At 55.2% G+C, this 18,334-nt stretch overlaps 1 protein-coding gene across 1 annotated transcript in view; it reads left to right on the plus strand.

Annotated features, from left to right (window-relative positions):
* FAM135B (family with sequence similarity 135 member B) overlaps positions 1 to 18,334 on the plus strand; it is an 89,347-nt gene that overhangs the window by 47,251 nt on the left and 23,762 nt on the right. Inside the window, exons 3-7 of the mRNA XM_081111458.1 lie at positions 354 to 433; positions 5,431 to 5,570; positions 10,238 to 10,308; positions 11,395 to 11,568; positions 14,987 to 15,113. Coding sequence (XP_080967584.1) covers positions 354 to 433; positions 5,431 to 5,570; positions 10,238 to 10,308; positions 11,395 to 11,568; positions 14,987 to 15,113 — 592 coding nt within the window. The remainder of the gene's footprint in view (positions 1 to 353; positions 434 to 5,430; positions 5,571 to 10,237; positions 10,309 to 11,394; positions 11,569 to 14,986; positions 15,114 to 18,334) is intronic.

Below are 18,334 nucleotides of genomic sequence, written 5' to 3' on the forward strand. Positions count from 1 at the left end.
TCAGGGCACATGGCCGGTTGCGAGCTCACTCCCCAGTAGGGGGTGTGGAGGAGGCGGCTGATGCATGATTCTCTCTCAGGACCCTCCAGTCCGCAGGCTGACGCTCTGTCCACTGAGCCAAACTGGCTCGGGCCAGACAACAAGTTTTTAATTCTCAGGTGAACTCAGCTTCCTGTCTCCAGTTGCCCCGCCCCATCCCTTTCCCACTGTTCATGCTACGAAGCGAGCCTCCCTGGGGCCGGGTGACAACGCGTGTCTGGAAACATCCCCGGTTCCCTAGGCCCTTAGGATTGAGCCTAGGTGTTTCTAGAAGAAGCCAGCAATAAGTAGTGTGATCTTCTGCTCTTTCTTAGGTATTACCAGATCCGCGTGGCCTTGAAGGTGTCCTCAAGGATCCCCCACAGACTGAGCGCCTCCGTCGTTGGGCAGACAGGTGAGCAGGGGGTGGAGGGGGGTTCGTCCCCACCGGCAGGCCTTCGTGGGTCACTGCGGGCACGGTGTGCCCTCAGGGGTCTGCAGCCCCCGTCGCGGTTGCCTGTGCTGTGCCCCCTCCCATTCTGTTTCTGCCAGAAGGAGGTCGGTGATCTTTACTGAGAGGAGGGGTGTGAGCCCTGCTTCCTGCTGAGATCTCGGCGGAGGAGGGAGCCTCGGAGATGTGTCCACTGACACCTCTGATGCCAGCATGGGCCCTGCCCCCCTTCGTGGGCCCCTCTGTGCGTTCAGCCATGGGAGGACTCTTGGCCAGTCACCCTGGCCTGTGATCATCCAGACTGATGTTCTGCTACCTGCATGCATTTCCGAGTTAAAAGAAAGAAAAATACAGACAACTAGACAGGTGTGATGGATTGACAAAGAGCCAGGAAGAACCCAAACACGCGGGGTCCGCTGACGTCTGTGACGCTCATTCGTGCAGCGGTCTTGTTGGGACATAGGAAGCGCGGGCTGTGGTGTCTAGAGAGGCAGAGTCCAGCGTGGCTGTGGTGGCTCAGTGGTTGAGCATCGACCCATGAGCCAGGAGGTCGCCCATTTGATTCCCTGTTGGGGCACATGCCCGGGTTGTGGGCTCCATCCCCAGTAGGGGGCGTGCAGAAGGCAGCCGATCGATGTTTCTCTCTCATCAGTGTTTCTGTCTATCCCTGTCCCTTTCTTGCTCAAAAATCAATAAAAACATATTTTAAAAAGAGAGAAGCAGAATTCAGTGGTGTGAGGGCCCCAGGCTCCGGGCTTTCCAGGTTCTTGCTGTTCCTTCCGTGTCGAATGCCTAGCCCTTCCTTCCTCACCTTTCGCCCCTCGAGTCCCCTGGACCAGCAGAAGGGATGTACGCAGGTTCTGCAGGGCAGTCCCAGCCCTGTCCAGTGGCTACTTCTGACTAATTATGAGCTCCTCCTCACTACCTGTTTGCACCCAGCACCGCCCTCCCAGGCCACCCACCTCAGTGCCACTGTGGGTCACGGGCACCTGGGCCCACTGGGGAGGATCACTCCGGGGAGCACTTTGCCCAAGGCAGGAGCTTGTTCCTGTCCCTGCCTGCACCCCCAACTCCCGCGTGACCCAGTGATGGTTCTACAGGAATATGGGAGCCCAGGGGGCCCAGTGCCCGGCCTGGCTGAGAGCAGGGGTGCCTCTGCTCTAGGCCTGCATCCCAGGGGCTCTGAGATCCGTGGGCTGCACCCGCTCCCTCTGCGAGCCCTGCGTGGAGCCTGCTTTTCTCATTGGTCTGCAGGGTCTGCTGCGGCCCCTGCCAAGCTTCAATGTTAATAACCTGTAGGAACGGTTGTTGTCACCTCCAGACCAGCAGCTGACACCCCCACCCCCCAAGTTAAGGCACCATATTTCCGTTTCCTTCGGTTTTTCTTTTTCTTTTATATATATTTACTGATTGATTGATTTCAGAGAGGAAAGGAGAGGGAGAGAGAAATAGAAACATCAGAGATGAGAGAGAGTCATTGATCAGCTGCCTACTGCATGCCCCACACAGGGGATGGAGCCCACAACCCAGGCATGTGCCCTGACCGGGAATCGAACCTAGGACCCTTTAGTCAGTCTACAGGCTGATGCTCTGTTGACTGAGCCACACCAGCTAGGGCCAGTTTTTATTTTTGTAGCATTTATGACATCACAAGGAATGACTACTTGAGGGTTTCTTTTTTCCCCTCTTACTTTTGTATAAATTCTATGAGGAAAGAAACTCTATAGCTCAACCGCATGGTATCCCGCCTTCGCCCTCAGGGCTGATGTGCTGAGGCAGTGGCAGATGGAGGCATGAGTGACAGGAACTTCACTTCCTGACCTCATTAAAGGACCCTCTGCCTTCCCCCAAAATCCCACCCGAAGGCTGCTCGTGAGCACACGTCCAGGATTGATCATTTCAGTCTAGAGGAGAAGGTCAGGTCGATATTGTTCAAGTTTCACGCACAATAGAAGTCGCGAGTCCTGAAAATGAATGTTCTTGTTTTTCTTCCCTGGAGTAAATGTGCTTTTCCGCCGCCTGCGATAGGTGCTATTGGCTGGCCCGTATTTCCCCGATCGGCAGCCATGGCACTAATGAATGGCCATTGATCGGGCAGGGGAGTGAGTGCACCTGGCCCAGGGCTGGGAGGAGGCGTCTGGTTTTATTTTCCATCTCAGAGAGTTTATAAATGAGGAGAGAGACAGAGGGGGGTGTTTGGGGGCCACTGCTGCAGCTTGGTGGCTAATTTTGGTTCATCAAGTGTGCACAACTCGCCTTCTCTACAGTGTTTATGATTTTTTTGTAATGGTCAAGTAACAAGGAAATTATTATTATTTTTAAAATATATTTTTATTGATCTCAGAGAGGAAGGGAGAGAGAGATAGAAACATCAATGATGAGAGAGTATCATTGATGGGTTGCCTCCTACACACCCTACACGGGATCAAGCCCGCAACCTGGGCATATGCCCCGACTGGGAATCGAACCGTGACCTCCTGGTTCATAGTTCAATGCTCAACCACGAAGCTATGCCAGCCAGGCAAAAGGAAATTATTTTTTTAAGTATTTTAATAATCTATTTTTCAATCCTCACCAGAGGATATATTTTCCATTGATTTTTAGAAAGAATGGGAGGGAGGGAGGGGACAGAGAGAGAGAAACCACTGCCCTGACCTTTCCTTGCCCCTCCCCCCCCCAACACTGGCCAGTTAGCCTGGCCCTGCCCCCAGGGCCTCACACTCCCTACAGTCCCTTCCTGGAACCAAGGACTGAGGCTGGCCCAGCAGGTGGCCTACAGGGTGCTGCTCTCTGATTGGTTCCTGGGCTAACCAATTTGGATGGTCCTGCCCCCTTTCTTGACCCAGGTAATGGACCAGGTCAGGGAGTTGATAGGGGAAGGTGAGGCATAGAGGAGAGGGTACAGGGAGAACACCCTGTGAATGGGGAGCGCCACTCAGTCATAGCTGTGGGGCGGGGGGGCAGCTGAGTTGGGGCTGAGGCTGCTGACCTCTCTGGGCTGGTCAGGTGTGGCTCAGCCCCGGGCAGTGGGACTGGCCCTCGGAGGGACCTTCTGTCCCTGCAGAGACGGGCGTAGAGTGATCACGGGCTCGCCCGCTCAGCAGTGACTCTCAGGGCTCCGTACTAGTTCTGTAGCAGTCCCCGCTGGCCCCGCCTTCCATGGTCTCCATGGGCTGGAGAGCGGCTCTGTGCTCCTTGGACCCACAGGGGACACAGCTGGGAGGGGTGCTGCCGCACTTACAAACACCAGGTGAGTGCTGGCGGCTCCGGGCAGCAGATGGCCCAGCAGATGGTGCAGGAACGCAGTCACATAGCAGGGTCTCCTGATGGCCTGAGAACAGAGTGGGTTTCAGGAGAGAAGATGGAGCCTGGGTTCTGCTCTTTGCAGAAAGTCCACCCTGCGTTCAGGTGGGTTCAGTGCAGGCTGTCGGCACAGGACCGGGGAGGGAGTGGGGCTGGTCCCCGCAGGGACACAGGGGAAACAGAGGCAGCCGCAGCGGGCTGGCTTCCCAAGCCCAGATCCAGCTCCCTCCCACTGTGCTCATCCAACGCCTCTGCCAAATCCTCGGGCCTGGGTGCGTTCTGTAAACATTGCCCGGCCTGGCACTGTGGGGGCCGGGTCTGTGGTAAGCCCTCACCTGGGCTGGGGCTTCTCCACGGTCACGTAGGGCCAGCTCAACCACCCTCACAGTCACATACCTTGTATTACAGTGTATTGTTCTGGTTGTTCTGTTTCACTCTCCGCTTGCTGTGCCTGGCTGATGAGGGCACATTTGCATAGGTGTGTACACACAGGAGAAGCGGTATATACAGGCGTGGACAGCAGGGGCTTGGCAGGTGCAGGGTGATGTGCTTTTCAGTCAGTAAAGCCGTTGTCATCATCACAGCCTGCGTGTCTTTTTCCACGCGGACAACTGCGGACCCACTTGTGCCCACCCCTGTGTAGGACCAGGTGCTATCTGAGGTTACAGCATCATGGGATGGGTCATACTCCCCACAGATGGGGGGGATGTACTCTCCATGGCGAATTCCTTGCTGGGCCACGTGTATGCACGGCCTCGAGGGCCCACACCTTGGACCCCAGGTCATAACCCCTTAGTGACACTCACATATCCATCGTCGTCTTCAGATCTCAGCCTGTGCCTGGTGAGCTGGCCCAGGTCACAGTGTGGCCCAGCTGGCCTCTGACTCATGACCCCGTGGGCCTGTGTGAGCCCCCAGAGTCATCCCCGGGGCCCCAGCTTTTGTGGCGGCACCCTTATTCCTGGGAATAGGTGTCCTTGCCGGATAGGCCCACTCCTTACGGGGAGGAGTCTGTCCAGTCCCACAGGGACCCCCACCTTCCACACTCCAGACAAAGTCACCAGGCTCCTGGGCCCTTCTCCCCCGGGAGCCCCCTCCCTCCTGTGCAGGGTCCCTGCTGGTGGTGACAGGGTCTCCCGGGAGCGTGGCAGCCTCCATGGCCTCATAGAAGGTCAGTCTCGGTACCCGCAATGAGTGCCCCGGCCCGACTTCAGAAAACACAGGCGCTAGGAAAAGTCACGCCGCTCATTTCCTGGAAAAACCCAGTGAGCGTCTCCTGCAAGTGGCTTTCTCTTCTGCCCATTCCCCGGAAACCTAACCAGCTGGGCCCCCAGGTAGCCCTGTGGTTCCTGATTCTAGAAATGCCCAGGAGGTGATCGTCCTGGGACCACGTTCGGCTCGCCAGGGAGTCTGCTCGGTGGGGAGACTTGCACAGTTCAACACACACTCCTACCCTCATCTCAAGGAGCCGCATGCCCATCACGAGAAGTGGGCGGCCAGGACTCTCCCTCATTTACGCTCCGATTCCGGGGCCTGACCAAGGCCACACGGCAGGAAGGGGAACAGGGTGGGGCCTTGCTCTCGTGCCGGACCGACACCAAGGAGGCTGCGGTCTGAGGGTCTGGGGGCTCACGGCCCCTCGCCCTCCTGTTTTGCAGAGGCCGGCAGCCTGCACGCGGCCTGCGTCCACGAGAGCACCGTGCACAGCCGCGTCTTCCAGATCCTGTACAGGAACGAGGAGGTGCCCATAGGCGACGCCGCCGTCTTCCGGGCTCACCTGCTGCTGGACGGTGAACGGGTGAGTCGTGGATCCGCCAGCGGCGCGGTTCCTGCCAGGGCCTGCTGTGTCCGCCAAGGGGTGAGTGGTCCAGGGAGCGGGAGGTCTGCTCTGGCATCTCCCAGATGTGAGATTTTCCGACCTCCCTGCTCGTACTAACTTAGGTGCTCGTTCTTTCACTCCTACACTCGCTCGTTTCCCAGCCCAAGATGCTGCCATTGACGGACGTGTGGACTGTCATCCACCTTTCCGTTGACCATTTGTCCTGTTAGGCCACCTGTGGGTGAGCCCATGGGAGTCTGTGAGCATCCGCTTCGTGCAGGGCTCTGGGCCCAGCCCCTGGATGAGGGGCGACCCCGACGAAGGCCGCAGGTCCTCTGCCCTCAAGTGACTGATAGCTCATCAGAGAAATGGTCTGTGTACCAGCACCCGATTGACGAGTCCACTGTACTAGCTGTGTGTGCAAGTGAGCACCAGTGAGCCAGGATGGGGAGCTGGGCTCTGGGGGACGCCAGTGGTTCTCAGGGGAGCCGGCTTTGGGGTGCACACGCCGAGCGTTCCTCAGGCTGATAGGAAGAGGAAGGGCGTCTCTGTGGGGGAACGGCACGAGTAAACGCCCAGAGGCCCGGGAGCCTCGTTTTATTTGCCGGAATCTTGGTTGCAGATGCCGTTCAGCCCTGGCCGGACTGGCTCAGTGGATAGAGCATCAGCCCGTGGACTGAAGGGTTCTGGGTTCGAGTGTGTTCAAGGGCATGTACCTCGATTGCAAGCTGGTGTGCAGGAGACAACCAGTTGATGTGTCCCTCTCACATCAATGTTTCTCTCTCTGTCTCTACCCCTCCCTTCCACTCTCTCTAAAAATCAATGGAAAAACATCCTCGGGTGAGGATGGACAACAACAGCACAATCACACGGCTGCCCTGTGCGTCAGACTAGCGCACATCAGAGGAGTATGTGGAGTAGAACCCACTGCTGCCACTCCCCAGGCCCCTCAGTCCCCATCGCTGCATTCCTGTGGAGCACTTCCTGTTGGGCGTCCTTGAATGAGGGGCGTGTACTCCCAGCCAAATGCAGCCCCAGAGGCCTGCCTGCTACTCACAGTCCCAGGTGCTGTGCCTGAGGCCACCTGGCATCCCCCCCTTCCCGTGGCTCTGTCCCCACCCTTCATGGTCCAGGTGGTGACCACATTCCCCTGCGCGGCTAGAAGTGAAACGCTCCCACTCATTCCTTGCTCATGAATCCACCTCCCATCCGGGATGTATGCCCCGTTAAGCACACCCATGCCGGGCCCAGGATAAAATGGCAAGGGAGAGACCATCCCTGGTGCTTTGGGGCTTGTATTTTCATGTTTGATCCATACGCCCCAATGTAATCAAATAAATAAACTAGGTAAGTTCATCCCTGAGCTTTCCCACGCGTGTGCTCTGCTCGCCCGGCTGTGACATGCATTTGTAAGGGTGTCAACAGGAGGCGTTTGCTCCTGGTGGATCCTGTGAGCTCCACGGGACCCACCCAAAGTGGGAGCGAGCGCCTGGCGGCCACTGGGAAAGGTTCACTGCTGCCTTGGGAGAGACCCTCCGATGATGGACCGTGGGACGGCCCAGAGCTCAGCTCAGTACAAGTTCCCGCAGGACAAGTGACAGGCTCGGGGGGCGGGGCAGCTCCCTGGGAGCCAGCACCCTAGCAGACACCCCAGTGCTGAGGCGGAGCCTGGGCACCCAGAGCTCTGGGGGACAGGCCCTGCGGGCGGGAGGAGGGTGGGGTTCCAGGAAGAGCGGCAGGGCCACGGTGACCTGCACAGTGAGTGCGGGAAAGCGAGCAGGAGGTGGTGTTGGAGAGGCCAGTGGGCCAGACGTCCTGTGCTCTGAAGGCCACGGGGAGGGAGGCAGTGGCGGCCTCCGCTCTTGCCAGAGGGCGCAGTGGCGTGTTTTTAGCTTGTCTGTGCCCATGGGCTGTGCATATGTGCATCTAAGTTCCCTGGTTAGTCGCCCCCCCTCCCCCCGCCGGCCTCTGTCAGTCTGTGCCCATGGGCTGTGCATATGTGCATCTAAGTTCTCTGGTTAGTCTCCCCCCTCCCCCCGCCGGCCTCTGTCAGTCTGTGCCTTGCATCCGTGTCTCTGGACCTGTTTTGCTCGCCAGTTGATTTTGTTCATTAGATTCCACCTGTGAGGGAGATCCTGTGATACTGGTCGTTCCCTGACTGGCTTGTTCTGCTTAGCACAATGGTTTGCCCACGTTAGATAAGACCGTATGTGGAGGCTGGGAGCTCCCTGCCTGCTTGGGAGTGAGTCTGCAGTAAGTACTAGCTGCTGCGCTTTCACTACCATGGACAAAAGTGCTTCCTGGTGCAGGAAAGAAAGAAGGAAAGAACCGAAGGGAAGGAAGGAGGGAGGAAAGGACCCTTGAAGGGAGGTGATAGCATTAACCAAGAAAAGGCGGAGCCATGAAAGGACCCAGTAAATGTGCATGTGAATGTGTGTGCGTGTACGAGCGTGTGTATGCGTGTGTGCAAGTGTGAGTGTGTGTGTGTGTGTGTGTGTGTGTGTGACCCTCCGATGATGGACCGTGGGACGGCCCAGAGCTCAGCTCAGCAGGCAGAGATGAAATGAATGGTGAGAGAGGGCAGTGACTTCATCCCGGAACACCTTGCAATGAAATATTTTGGAGACATCGGTGAAGTCATAACTGGGCTCAGTCCAGCCCCGCTCGTCCCGGCCCGGCTTCCCTCCAAGTCCCAGAGGAGCTGCCGCGAGCCTGGATCTGGAGCACTCCGTGCATCTTCGCTCCGGGCAAAAGCTCCCCCACAAGGTGGTTGGGGGGGCTCCCGTGCCAGGCTCACTTCCTGGGGCTGTGCTGGAGGTTGCAACGCTTGGGCTGTGTGTACACAGCAAGTTTCCTGATTATGCAAAACAGAGCGCGGAGATGAAGTTATTCATAGCCCTTGGACCCAGCAAAATGTTAACTTTTAAAGGCTTTTTTTTTTTTTTTTTTACAACAAATTTTAAAACACTGGGGGCCTAAAGATAAATTCCACCCATATGTCTCAGCCTGAGTTAAGCTTCCAGGAATATATTTCCAAAGAGGTGAGACAGTGCCATCCCTGCAGGATGAGAACATTCTGGCAAAGGAACGAAGCCCAAAGCGGTGGGGGGAGATGAGCTTTATTTATTCCTCAAGATGCATTCGTGTTTCCTGTGGCAGCTCTGTTCCTGCACCAGGGCCAGAGGAATCTAAGTGACACTCTCCCTTAATGATGCCAGACGACGGGGTGCTGGGCAAGAAATGGGGGGGGCGGGTAGCTGCCAGGGCTCAGCCACAGGCACAGGCAGTCAGAGCCTCAGGGAGCCTGAGCCAAGCGGAGCTTCCAACTGCATGGCCTGATCAGGGGTCCCTCCCTCCCTCCCTCCCTCCCTTCCTTCCTTTTTTCTTTCCTGAGCTGAAATCTATAATAGAAACGTGCAATTGCCTGATTTTGAAATGTTTGCAATTTTCTGAGGACGAAGCCAAATGTGTCTTCAGATGGAATTTGGCTCACAAGCTTCCGGGCTGTAAACCTGAAACAAACAAATGTACTAGTAATGGGAAGCCTTGACTGCGAAGATCGAGACCGGCAGGGTGTTGTGGGTTACGGGGGAGCAGGGCTCCACGTGTCCTGAACGGGGGTCCCCGCTGAGTAGGGCCGGTGGTGAGGTCTGGTATTGAGCAAGCAGCTCCCCTTTGCGAGGAGGGAGGCGGTGCTTCCTGTGGGGAAGGAAGGGTGGGTGCATCCTTAGACGTGTGTGAGCATCAGCAGGTAGGACAGGTAGACGCCAGTGCGAATGAACGCAAACAGCTTTGGCAAGCTCAGAAGGGGTGCAGCCATGGCGAGGCCATAAAATGCCGAAGTGTCTTAAAGCATAAATGGTGACGTGGAACGGGCCTCGCGGCAAAGGATGGGCTTCCTCAGGATGCTGAGCCACCTCGGGAAATGACGCCACTGCCCCAGCATCGGGCTCCCTGTACACCTGGACATGGTGCCCGCCGGGCGAGGGTGCCCCCGGGCAGAAGTGACAATACCTCCAGTGTTACCCACCGCTAGCCAGGTGGCTTTCCCCGCTCCCCCGGCAGACACTGGCCTGGGACACAGTTCTCCTGCTTGGAATAACTCCACATCAGCCCAGCCGGCGTGGCTCAGTTGTTGAACTTCCATCTATGAACCAGGAGGTCACAGTTCAATTCCTGGTCTGGGCACAAGCCCGGGTTGCAGGCTCAATCCCCAGTAGGGGGTGTATAGGAGGCAGCAGATCAAAGATTCTCTCTCATCATTGATGTTTCTCCCTCCCTCTCCTTTCCTCTCTGAAATCAATAAAATAATAATAATAATTTCATGTCAAATCTGTTTGGGGAACGAGGTTCTTGAGGTCCTGCAATGTAGAAACATTGTTTAACTAGCATTTCTTTGGCCAGTGGGATTCTCCCCAAATTTGACTGCATCAGTCCCTCCCGTTTCCCATGGAATGCTCACAGACACCCTGTCCCACCAGAGTTCCGGGCACATGCATGGACCAGTGTGATCTCACGTCACTGCTTCCTGGTGAGATTGCTCTTCTAGACGTTGGACAGACCGGCCGGAGTTGTCAGATTCAGCCTCCCCACTCACAGTTCCCAGACCTGACCCCGAACTCCCGCGAGCTCTGTTTCTCCCGCAGGTGGAAGAGGCCCTGAGTGAAGTCGACTTTGAGCTCAAGGTGGACCTGCACTTCACGGACAGCGAGCAGCAGTGAGTGCCCTTGAACTTGTGAATCCTGGCACCACCTTCCCTCCCCCAGCCCTTCCCCACCTGGGGCAGCCTCATGGCCATGAACCTCAGAACATCTTCAGAAATGCCTTTCTCTGACTGACTTATTCACTTAGCATAACACCTCCTAGGTCCACCCATGCTGTCACAAAGGGTAAGATTTTGCTCTTTTTAATTTTTAAAAAATGTTCTAAAAAGTATGTTTTATGATTTCAGAAAGGGAGGGGTAGGAAGGGAGAGAGCGGAACATCAATGATGAGAGAGAATCAATCATTGATCGGCTGCCTCTTGCACGCCCCACACTGGGGATGGAGCCCTCATCCTGGGCATGATCCCTGACTGGGACTTGAACAGTGATCTCCTGGTTCATAGGTCGATGCTCAACCACTGAGCCATGCTGGCTGGGCAGATTTTGCTCTTTCTTATGGCCGAGTAATGTTCCACTATATATGTGCACCACAGCTTTTTAATCCTCTCACCTACTGACTTGAGTGGCTTTCATACCTTGGCTATTGTAAACGAAGGCTGCAGTGAGCGTAGGGGTGCATACATTCTTTTATTTGCTCCTTTTAATAATCCAACATTTGGTCAACTCCTGAAGTTTGCCATGGACTGTGCTAGGTGTTGGGGTATGAAGTTGAATTTGTCACATCCCCTGGTCTTAAGAGGTGGGGTCTGGTGGACAATGCAGACTCGCAGAGGCAGCTCAGTGCTGGCATCTGTCGGGAAATAAAGTGAGTGTGGATGGGGGGCCAGGCGGGGTCCCCCCTGAGACGAGCCTCGGACAGAGTCTGGCTGTCCTTCCATCCTTGGCGGTGGGCTTGGAGGCAGTGACAGCGGAGCGCACATCCCAGACCTGCCAGGAAACAGCGGGGCGTCTCTCCCCTCCTCCCAGCCTCCGTTTCCCCATCTGCCCGTCACGGGAAAGAGCGTCCGCCGGACGGCCTTCGCAGGGGTGGATGACTGAGGCATGGCGGTGGGTGGCCGGGGTGAGGCTGTCTCCCAGACCTGCCTGGACGGAGGCAGCAATGACGCCGTCGCTCACCGAGCCACTCGCTTGCCTTGCAGGCTGCGGGACGCGGCGGGGGCCCCTGTGATCAGCAGCCGGACGCTCGGCTTACACTTCCACCCCCGCCGAGGCCTGCACCACCAGGTGCCCGTCATGTTCGACTATTTCCACCTGTCGGTGATCTCGGTGACCGTCCACGCCGCCCTGGTGGCCCTGCAGCAGCCCCTGATCAGGTACGGCGCCGGGAGCCCGAGGGCACCTGCTGGTCACACCACCATGGAGGGGCCTGAGGGACACGGAGGTGGCAGCGTCGGTCAGCACTGACCAGAGGTGCTCCTCCCAGGCTGCGGGTGGGGCGCAGAGCCGCACTGCCGGGCAGGGAGAGGTGGGCGGGGCAGCTGAGGGCACCAGGAGCCCAGGGGGCACAGACCCAACCCGAAGACTTGGCTGCTACACCTGGCTCGGCTGTGCCTCAGTGGGCCTGTTTGAGAAGTCACGCGACGGCCCTGAGACCCCTGCTCTTCCTCTCTAACAGGAACGGGTCCTGTCCATCGAGGTTTCGTGATTCTCAGGGCGGGCAGTGGCCGGGCAGGCAGGGCAGGGCTCTGGTGCCTCCCCACTCGCAGGAGAGGAGCTCGATGGAAACACTGGCTCGGGCTCCTCCTCGGGGGTAAAAATAGACTGGCTCCCGCCCTCTCATCTGCAGGAAGGGTTCTGTTTGTTCGCTCACAGTGTCTGGGAACAAAGACAGCCCTTGAATGTCATAGGAAATGCCTGTCAAATAGGGCAAGCCCTGGCTTTTCTAGAAAAGCCATTTCCAAGGCGTCGGGTAAATCCAGTCAGAAGAAAGCAGGTGTGAAATGAAAACTTGGCCTAGAAAGACCCGTCCCTTCCTGAGGCCGACAGAGGAAAGACCCAGTTTCACCCTCTCGGGGACCATCGGGTGTCAGTTGAGGGATTCAGATCCACTGAATGGATCAAGACCATGCTTTCATCAGGTAATGAGGCATTTTATAAAAATTTATTTCTATTGCTTTCAGAGAGGAAGGGAGAGGGAGAGAGAGAGAAGCATCAATGATGAGAGAGAATCATTGATCAGATACCTCCTGCATGACCCCCATGCAGGGGATCGAGCCTGCACCCGGGGCATGTGCCCTGACCAGGAATCGAACTCTGACCTCCTGGTTCATTGGTCGATGCTCAACCACTGAGTCATGCCACCCAGGCCATGAGTTATTTTATTAATTTATAGTTTGTCCCCCGAATGTGCCACACGTCTCCTTGCTCAAATATATGCTATATTTCTTCTGGAATGTTCCTTCCCAGCAAGCTGGACACTTGCTTCACATCTCAGTTAGCAAATCAGCCTGAAGAGTCTATTACCCTTGATTGGATTTGTGGTGTCATCAGCAATAGCTATAGAACCACAATAATGACCACGTTAGATTTTATTTCCTTTGTGGTGTGACCGGCAATAGCTACCAGCCTTTATGGAGTCATCTCTATTCATCAGCCACAGCACTTAAAGCTGCACTCGTCTGGCCCCATGAAACCCTCATAATAACCCCCAGAAACAGAGGCCCTGGGATGTTTAAAAACAATTCCCAGCCCTGGCCGGTGTGGCTCAGTGGTTAGAGTGTCAGCCTGTGCTTTTTGGAATCAAAAGGTCGCACGTTCAATTCCTGGTCAAGGGCACATGCCTTGGTTGCAGGTTCCCTCCCAGCCCCGGTCAGGGTGCGAGCAGGAGACAACCAATCAATGTGTGTGTCTCACACATGTCTCTCTCTCTCTCTACCTCCCCCGCTCTCCCTCTCCCGCTCTCTGAAAAAACAATGGAAAAAATATCCTCAGGTGAGGATTAACAAAAAAATAAAAATAACCTACTCCCATGTCACAGAGCTGATAGGCGCTGCTGCTGGGCTCGAACCCTGGCCGCCTGGGCACACTGGCTGCCTCTTAATACCTGTCCACACTCTACTGCGGCGACATCCCTCACTCCTCATCCTTCCACCCAGTTTGGCTTATAAACTGCTACACACTCACTGGCCTGAGTTCGCCTCTCGTGTTCCGCCTGCCTCTCTCTAGCCCAGTGGTTCCCAGCGTGGGGCACACTCCCCACGGGGGGGGGGGGGGGGAGCAATTTGATTTTTAAGGGGGTAATTTGAGAATGAGTTATTAACTGAATTTTTTGCATTTCTTATGGTTCTAGGGGCCTCATATACAGCATATAAACATATGTTGTGACATATTTATGCATCTCAGGTCTCTATTATATTTTTGAAACTTTATTTGCTGTTTTTTCATATCACTTCATATTATTATTATTTTTTAACAATTTCTTAGTGATTTCTTCCTCAGTACTTCACCTGTCATTTTGTTCTTTTATTTTTCTCTTTCACGGATGCCATGTTCGTTGGAAGCTTGTTTAGACCAAGTTAATGGCCTTTTCAGCTTCCTCCACGTGACTAGGAGTCACTTTTTGAATAATAAGAATTATATGTCACTGGGGGGTAGGGCATCAGGATTTTAAAGATGCTTAGGTGGGGCACGGCCAACAAAAGGTTAGAGACCACTGCTCTAGACCAAAGTGTGTTTACCCTGAGGGCTGTGCCGTAATCACATTGCTACCTTAACCCCGACTCAGCCCAGCACATGGCAGGCGCCCACTGAATACCTGACTACATGAATGAAGCAGAAATACAGTGCTCGCTTCGTCTCCCCGCCAGCGTTCTAAGCAGACACGGGGTCTCCCTCCCTTGCAGGGTCCCTCCTGGGCACCTGTGCTTCATGATGTCATCTGAGGGTATTTATCCTCAGGGCCTCTTTGCCATCAGAGGCTTGGAATCTCCCTGCAGGAAGAAGAATGCCCATAAAATAGTCTTGACAATGGAAGACAATTGACATGAGGGTAATTAATAAAAGAGATGGAGAGAAAGAGGCCATGAGAACACGGAGACTTTGTCACTCTCAATGGAGGAAAATCACAAAGGTGAAGGAGGTGGTCATGAACCCAAATATGAGAAATCCAGGTGATTGCGTCGGCTTCCGAATCCCCTTTCATCTGCCTGTGACCATCGCCTTCATGCCCATCAGCTGGTCTTCCTGTTGACTTGCTGAGCTGGGCGGGGCCTGTACAGTTGTCCATGGAACAGATTACAGCATCTCCAACCGGCATCGACCTCGTGGGCTTCCTCGTCACAGCAGACTGACAAGCCATGATCCTACTAGGACCGCCCCTTCTATGGGACTTGTCTTGTGGGCTCCCCAGCCATTTCCCCAAGGACCTGACTTGGTGGAATCATCTTTCTCAACCTGTGGGTCGCGACCCCTTCGGGGGTCGAACGACCCTTTCACAGGGGTCGCCTAAGACCATCAGAAAACACATATATAATTACATATTGTTTTTGTGATTAATCACTATGCTTTAATTATGTTCAATTTGTAACAATGAAAATACATCCTGCCTATCATATAGTTACATTACGATTCATAACAGTAGCAACATTACAGTTATGAAGTAGCAACAAAAGTAATTTTATGGTTGGGGGTCACCACAACATGAGGAACTGTATTAAAGGGTCGTGGCATTAGGAAGGTTGAGAACCACTGCTCTACATTCTCTTTCTCCGTCTTCACTTCTCTCCTCTTCAGTTTTACTCGCCCAGGAAGAGGCTCCTGGCTTGGAAAGGGCAGCCCGGACGCGGGCCCGGAGCAGTCCAGCCTTTCTCTGGAGAACCTGGTCTTCGGAGCTGGATACTGCAAGCCGACTTCTTCCGAGGTACGTCAGCGTGGGGCTGGGCAGTGGCTCCGAGACCAGCAAACGTCGCTTTGAGTGTGTGTGGGGGGGGTGGGCGGTGTTCAATCAAGCTCCAGCTGCTTCAAACGTCCCACGTAGAGTCGTTGCACTGGGTAACGTCTGTCCCTCCCTGTCACCTGTCCCTCCGGCCCTTGTTTTAATTGCTGCTACTTTCCTCAGACATATTCCAGCTGCCAGGCCGGGGGCAGACACTGAGGATCTGGTCTGCATGTGGCACCCCTTTGACCTGGTTCCTCGAAGGATGTGGTTCTCTGGGGGCCACGGGGCATGTTGTGTGGGGCTCCCCGAGGTGGCATGGGAGTGCCAGGGGGGCTGCCCTGGGGGACTTCAGAAACCTTAGGCCTGTGTGGGTGGCAGCTGGGGTCCCTGTGGCTCACCCAGCCCATCTGATTCTTTTGCATCTACAGAGGTCAAGGGTGACCGGCCACATCTCTCCCTCTGAGCTGTGGTGATGGGAGAGAGAAAAGTCTGGTCTCAGACACCTGCCATGCTAAGTACGAGGTGACTTGGGGGGGGGGGGTTCCTTCACCTCAGGTTCCTCAGCTCTAACATGGGGTGACTGTGTTTTAGAGAGGGTTTCAGGAGTTCATATGTGTCAAAACAGGACCGAAGTAGGCTCCTAGCAGGCATGTGACACGCATCCTTTTTAAACGTTCTTCTTGGCTATTTGGGGGGATGTGTGTCAGAGAAGACACCCTCGTTTCCCCCAGAGTCAGATAGAATGCGCGTTTGTGGGTGCAGCTGTGAGCTTGCTCTTGGGGCGCAGCTCCATGGGTGGCTTTCGGGACCCGATTCTCTTCTGTGTGTCGTCCATCTGGGCCCATCCAAACCTTCAGGCTCAGCGCTGCACCCACTGCTGCCTGCCCACCTGGCAGGGGCTGCAGGCAAAGAATGAAGCCCCCCCCCACTACTTCCCTGGGGCTGAGCCTCCACATCCCTAAGAAGCAGGTGCCTTAGGGGATCGCACTGCAGCCTCACAGACTGCAGCCCCAGCAGGATCAGGGAGCAGGAGCTCCTCCCACACCGGCTCCTGTGAGAGGCTGGTGGTGAGACCAAGCACTGGAGGGAGGGTTGCTGTGACGTGTGTGGTGTGTCCCTTTGTCCTCAGCCCCTCCCACCCTCAGCCCCTTCTGACAGCTTCAGATTTAGGGCCTGAGGGAGGCTCGCTCTTCTCCCCATTGCAAGCCCGCAGCTTTGCCTGGGGAATTATTTCCCCTCCAACTCCCGGCTTATCTGTCAAAAGGGGTTGGAATGCCTGCCTCTCGGGGTTGCTAAGATTAAATGAATAAGCTTATAAAAGCCTTGAGCTTCCAGCCTGGCATAGCAGTGATCTGGAAATCCCTGGGCTGGCATTATATTCCTTTTAGTTGATCCACATCATTAAACTGGATGATAATTAAATCGGATGTGACTCCAGGAGCCCCAGTGTGGTCTCCTGGGTAGGACACTCGATGAAGGGACTTCGATAATGTAGTTCTGTTCTTGGCTTCAGCACTAACCTGCTGTGTGACCCTGAGTCCAATGCTTGCCCTCTCTGGGTCTCAGTGTCCCATGGAAGGGAGATTGGGTGAGGTTGCCCTGGAGGCGTCTGTGCTGTTTGCATGAGAGACAGAGCACCCTCACAGTCGCTGGGCTCTGTGTGCGATCCAGTCAGCAGAGTAGTGGACGGGGTGCACCTGGGCCCGAGGCCCCTCCCTGCCTCTCTGCCCTGGGTCTCAGATTTGCGCTGGCCCCGGGAGAGCAGAGCGGCAGGCGGGGGGCAGGAGGGAGGCCTGTGTTCCACCACCAGCCTCCCACACTGCCATGCCCTGTGCATCCCCGCCTCCCCCGCCCTGCGCCTCGTACAGGATGTTTCTTCCTCTGACATACAGCAGGAACGCTCCCTGCGTCCTCTGGGCTCATAACTGCTCCGACTGAGCAAATACAAGCCATAACGTGGGCACAGCTGTTCACCGAGCAGTTCAGACTTGACAGGGGTTCCTGCAAAGAACAGTGGTACTCTGGGCCCTGGCCTTGCAGTAAAGAAATCCACATTTAAAGGGACTGTGCACTTCCTTGCCTTGGTCCTCGAGTCTAAGTCAGTGAGCCATCTGGGACTCACTCTCCTTCCCCGCCCCCCCCCGTCAGTAAAGTAACAGCAATACTTTGGGGTGTCGACAAGCAGGACAGTGCACACCCCGGTGACGAAAGCTGCCGGGAGTAGGTTCCAGGCTTAGCGATTCTAGAAGCCAACGGAGAACTGGCTATTGTCATCCTCCCCTCAAAAATATCAGCCTGTCCTCCCGATCCGCGTCCTGTTTTCCCTGAAAAATGAGCAGGGCCCATGGAATCTTCCCAGCCCCACGCTGGCTGCCTCCAGTCTTCTGCGTAATTGAATGTATTTGATAGTTCCGATCATCCTGAGAAATCACTTTACAAATATTGAAATAATAAGAGATCCATCAGAGCACCAGCGGTGTAACATTACCTTTGGTTCCCATGGCAACCAGGGCGCTCGTGTTCGGCGGGGTGGTTATTGATGTCATTTGTCCCAGCCGCGTGTTGGGTTGGCTCAGTAAGCACGCACCCGGGGTGTTTGTCATCACCTGCCATGCGTGCAGCTCATTTCGACTTGTGTCTATTGTGGGGATTTTAGAAATGGTTTTTCATTTGCTGGTTTGACTCTATTTGATTTTTCAGAAGGTATGTGGCCAGCGTCTGGTAAGCAGCTTCTTGGCTGTGTTGCTTCGTCTGTCCTCTGTGTGTGTGTTTTGGGAAGGCAGGTCACTGAACGGGCTCAAGGGGATCTCTGGGGTGTAGACTCGGTGGCTGTAAGACACCTCAGGAAGCAAGAAATCCAGCACCCAGAAAGCAGAAAGGAGGAGGGATACTCACTGAGCAACGACTGTGCTGCCCACAGTGCTCACTTTTTGCAAGCCCAGTGATCTCCTCCGAGACTTCTAACGTCCACGAACCTTTTTAAGTAGGAGACCCGTTCTACAGGTGAGCAAACTAAGAATCTGAGAGTCCAGGCATCCTTCCTAATGGTAGTTGTTTGAACCAGAATTCGAACCCAGCTCTAGATAACTCTAGAGTGAGTGTTCTCTTGCGTGTATTTGCACTAATGTGAGCTCGGCCCACACTTGTTCTCATGGTTGATGTATTTAGAGTGGTTGGCGCGTGGCCAATACGGAATTAATTTT

Source organism: Myotis nattereri, assembly GCF_964212035.1.
Source record: "Myotis nattereri genome assembly, chromosome: 17".
In the NCBI taxonomy this organism is placed as follows: domain Eukaryota; kingdom Metazoa; phylum Chordata; class Mammalia; order Chiroptera; family Vespertilionidae; genus Myotis; species Myotis nattereri.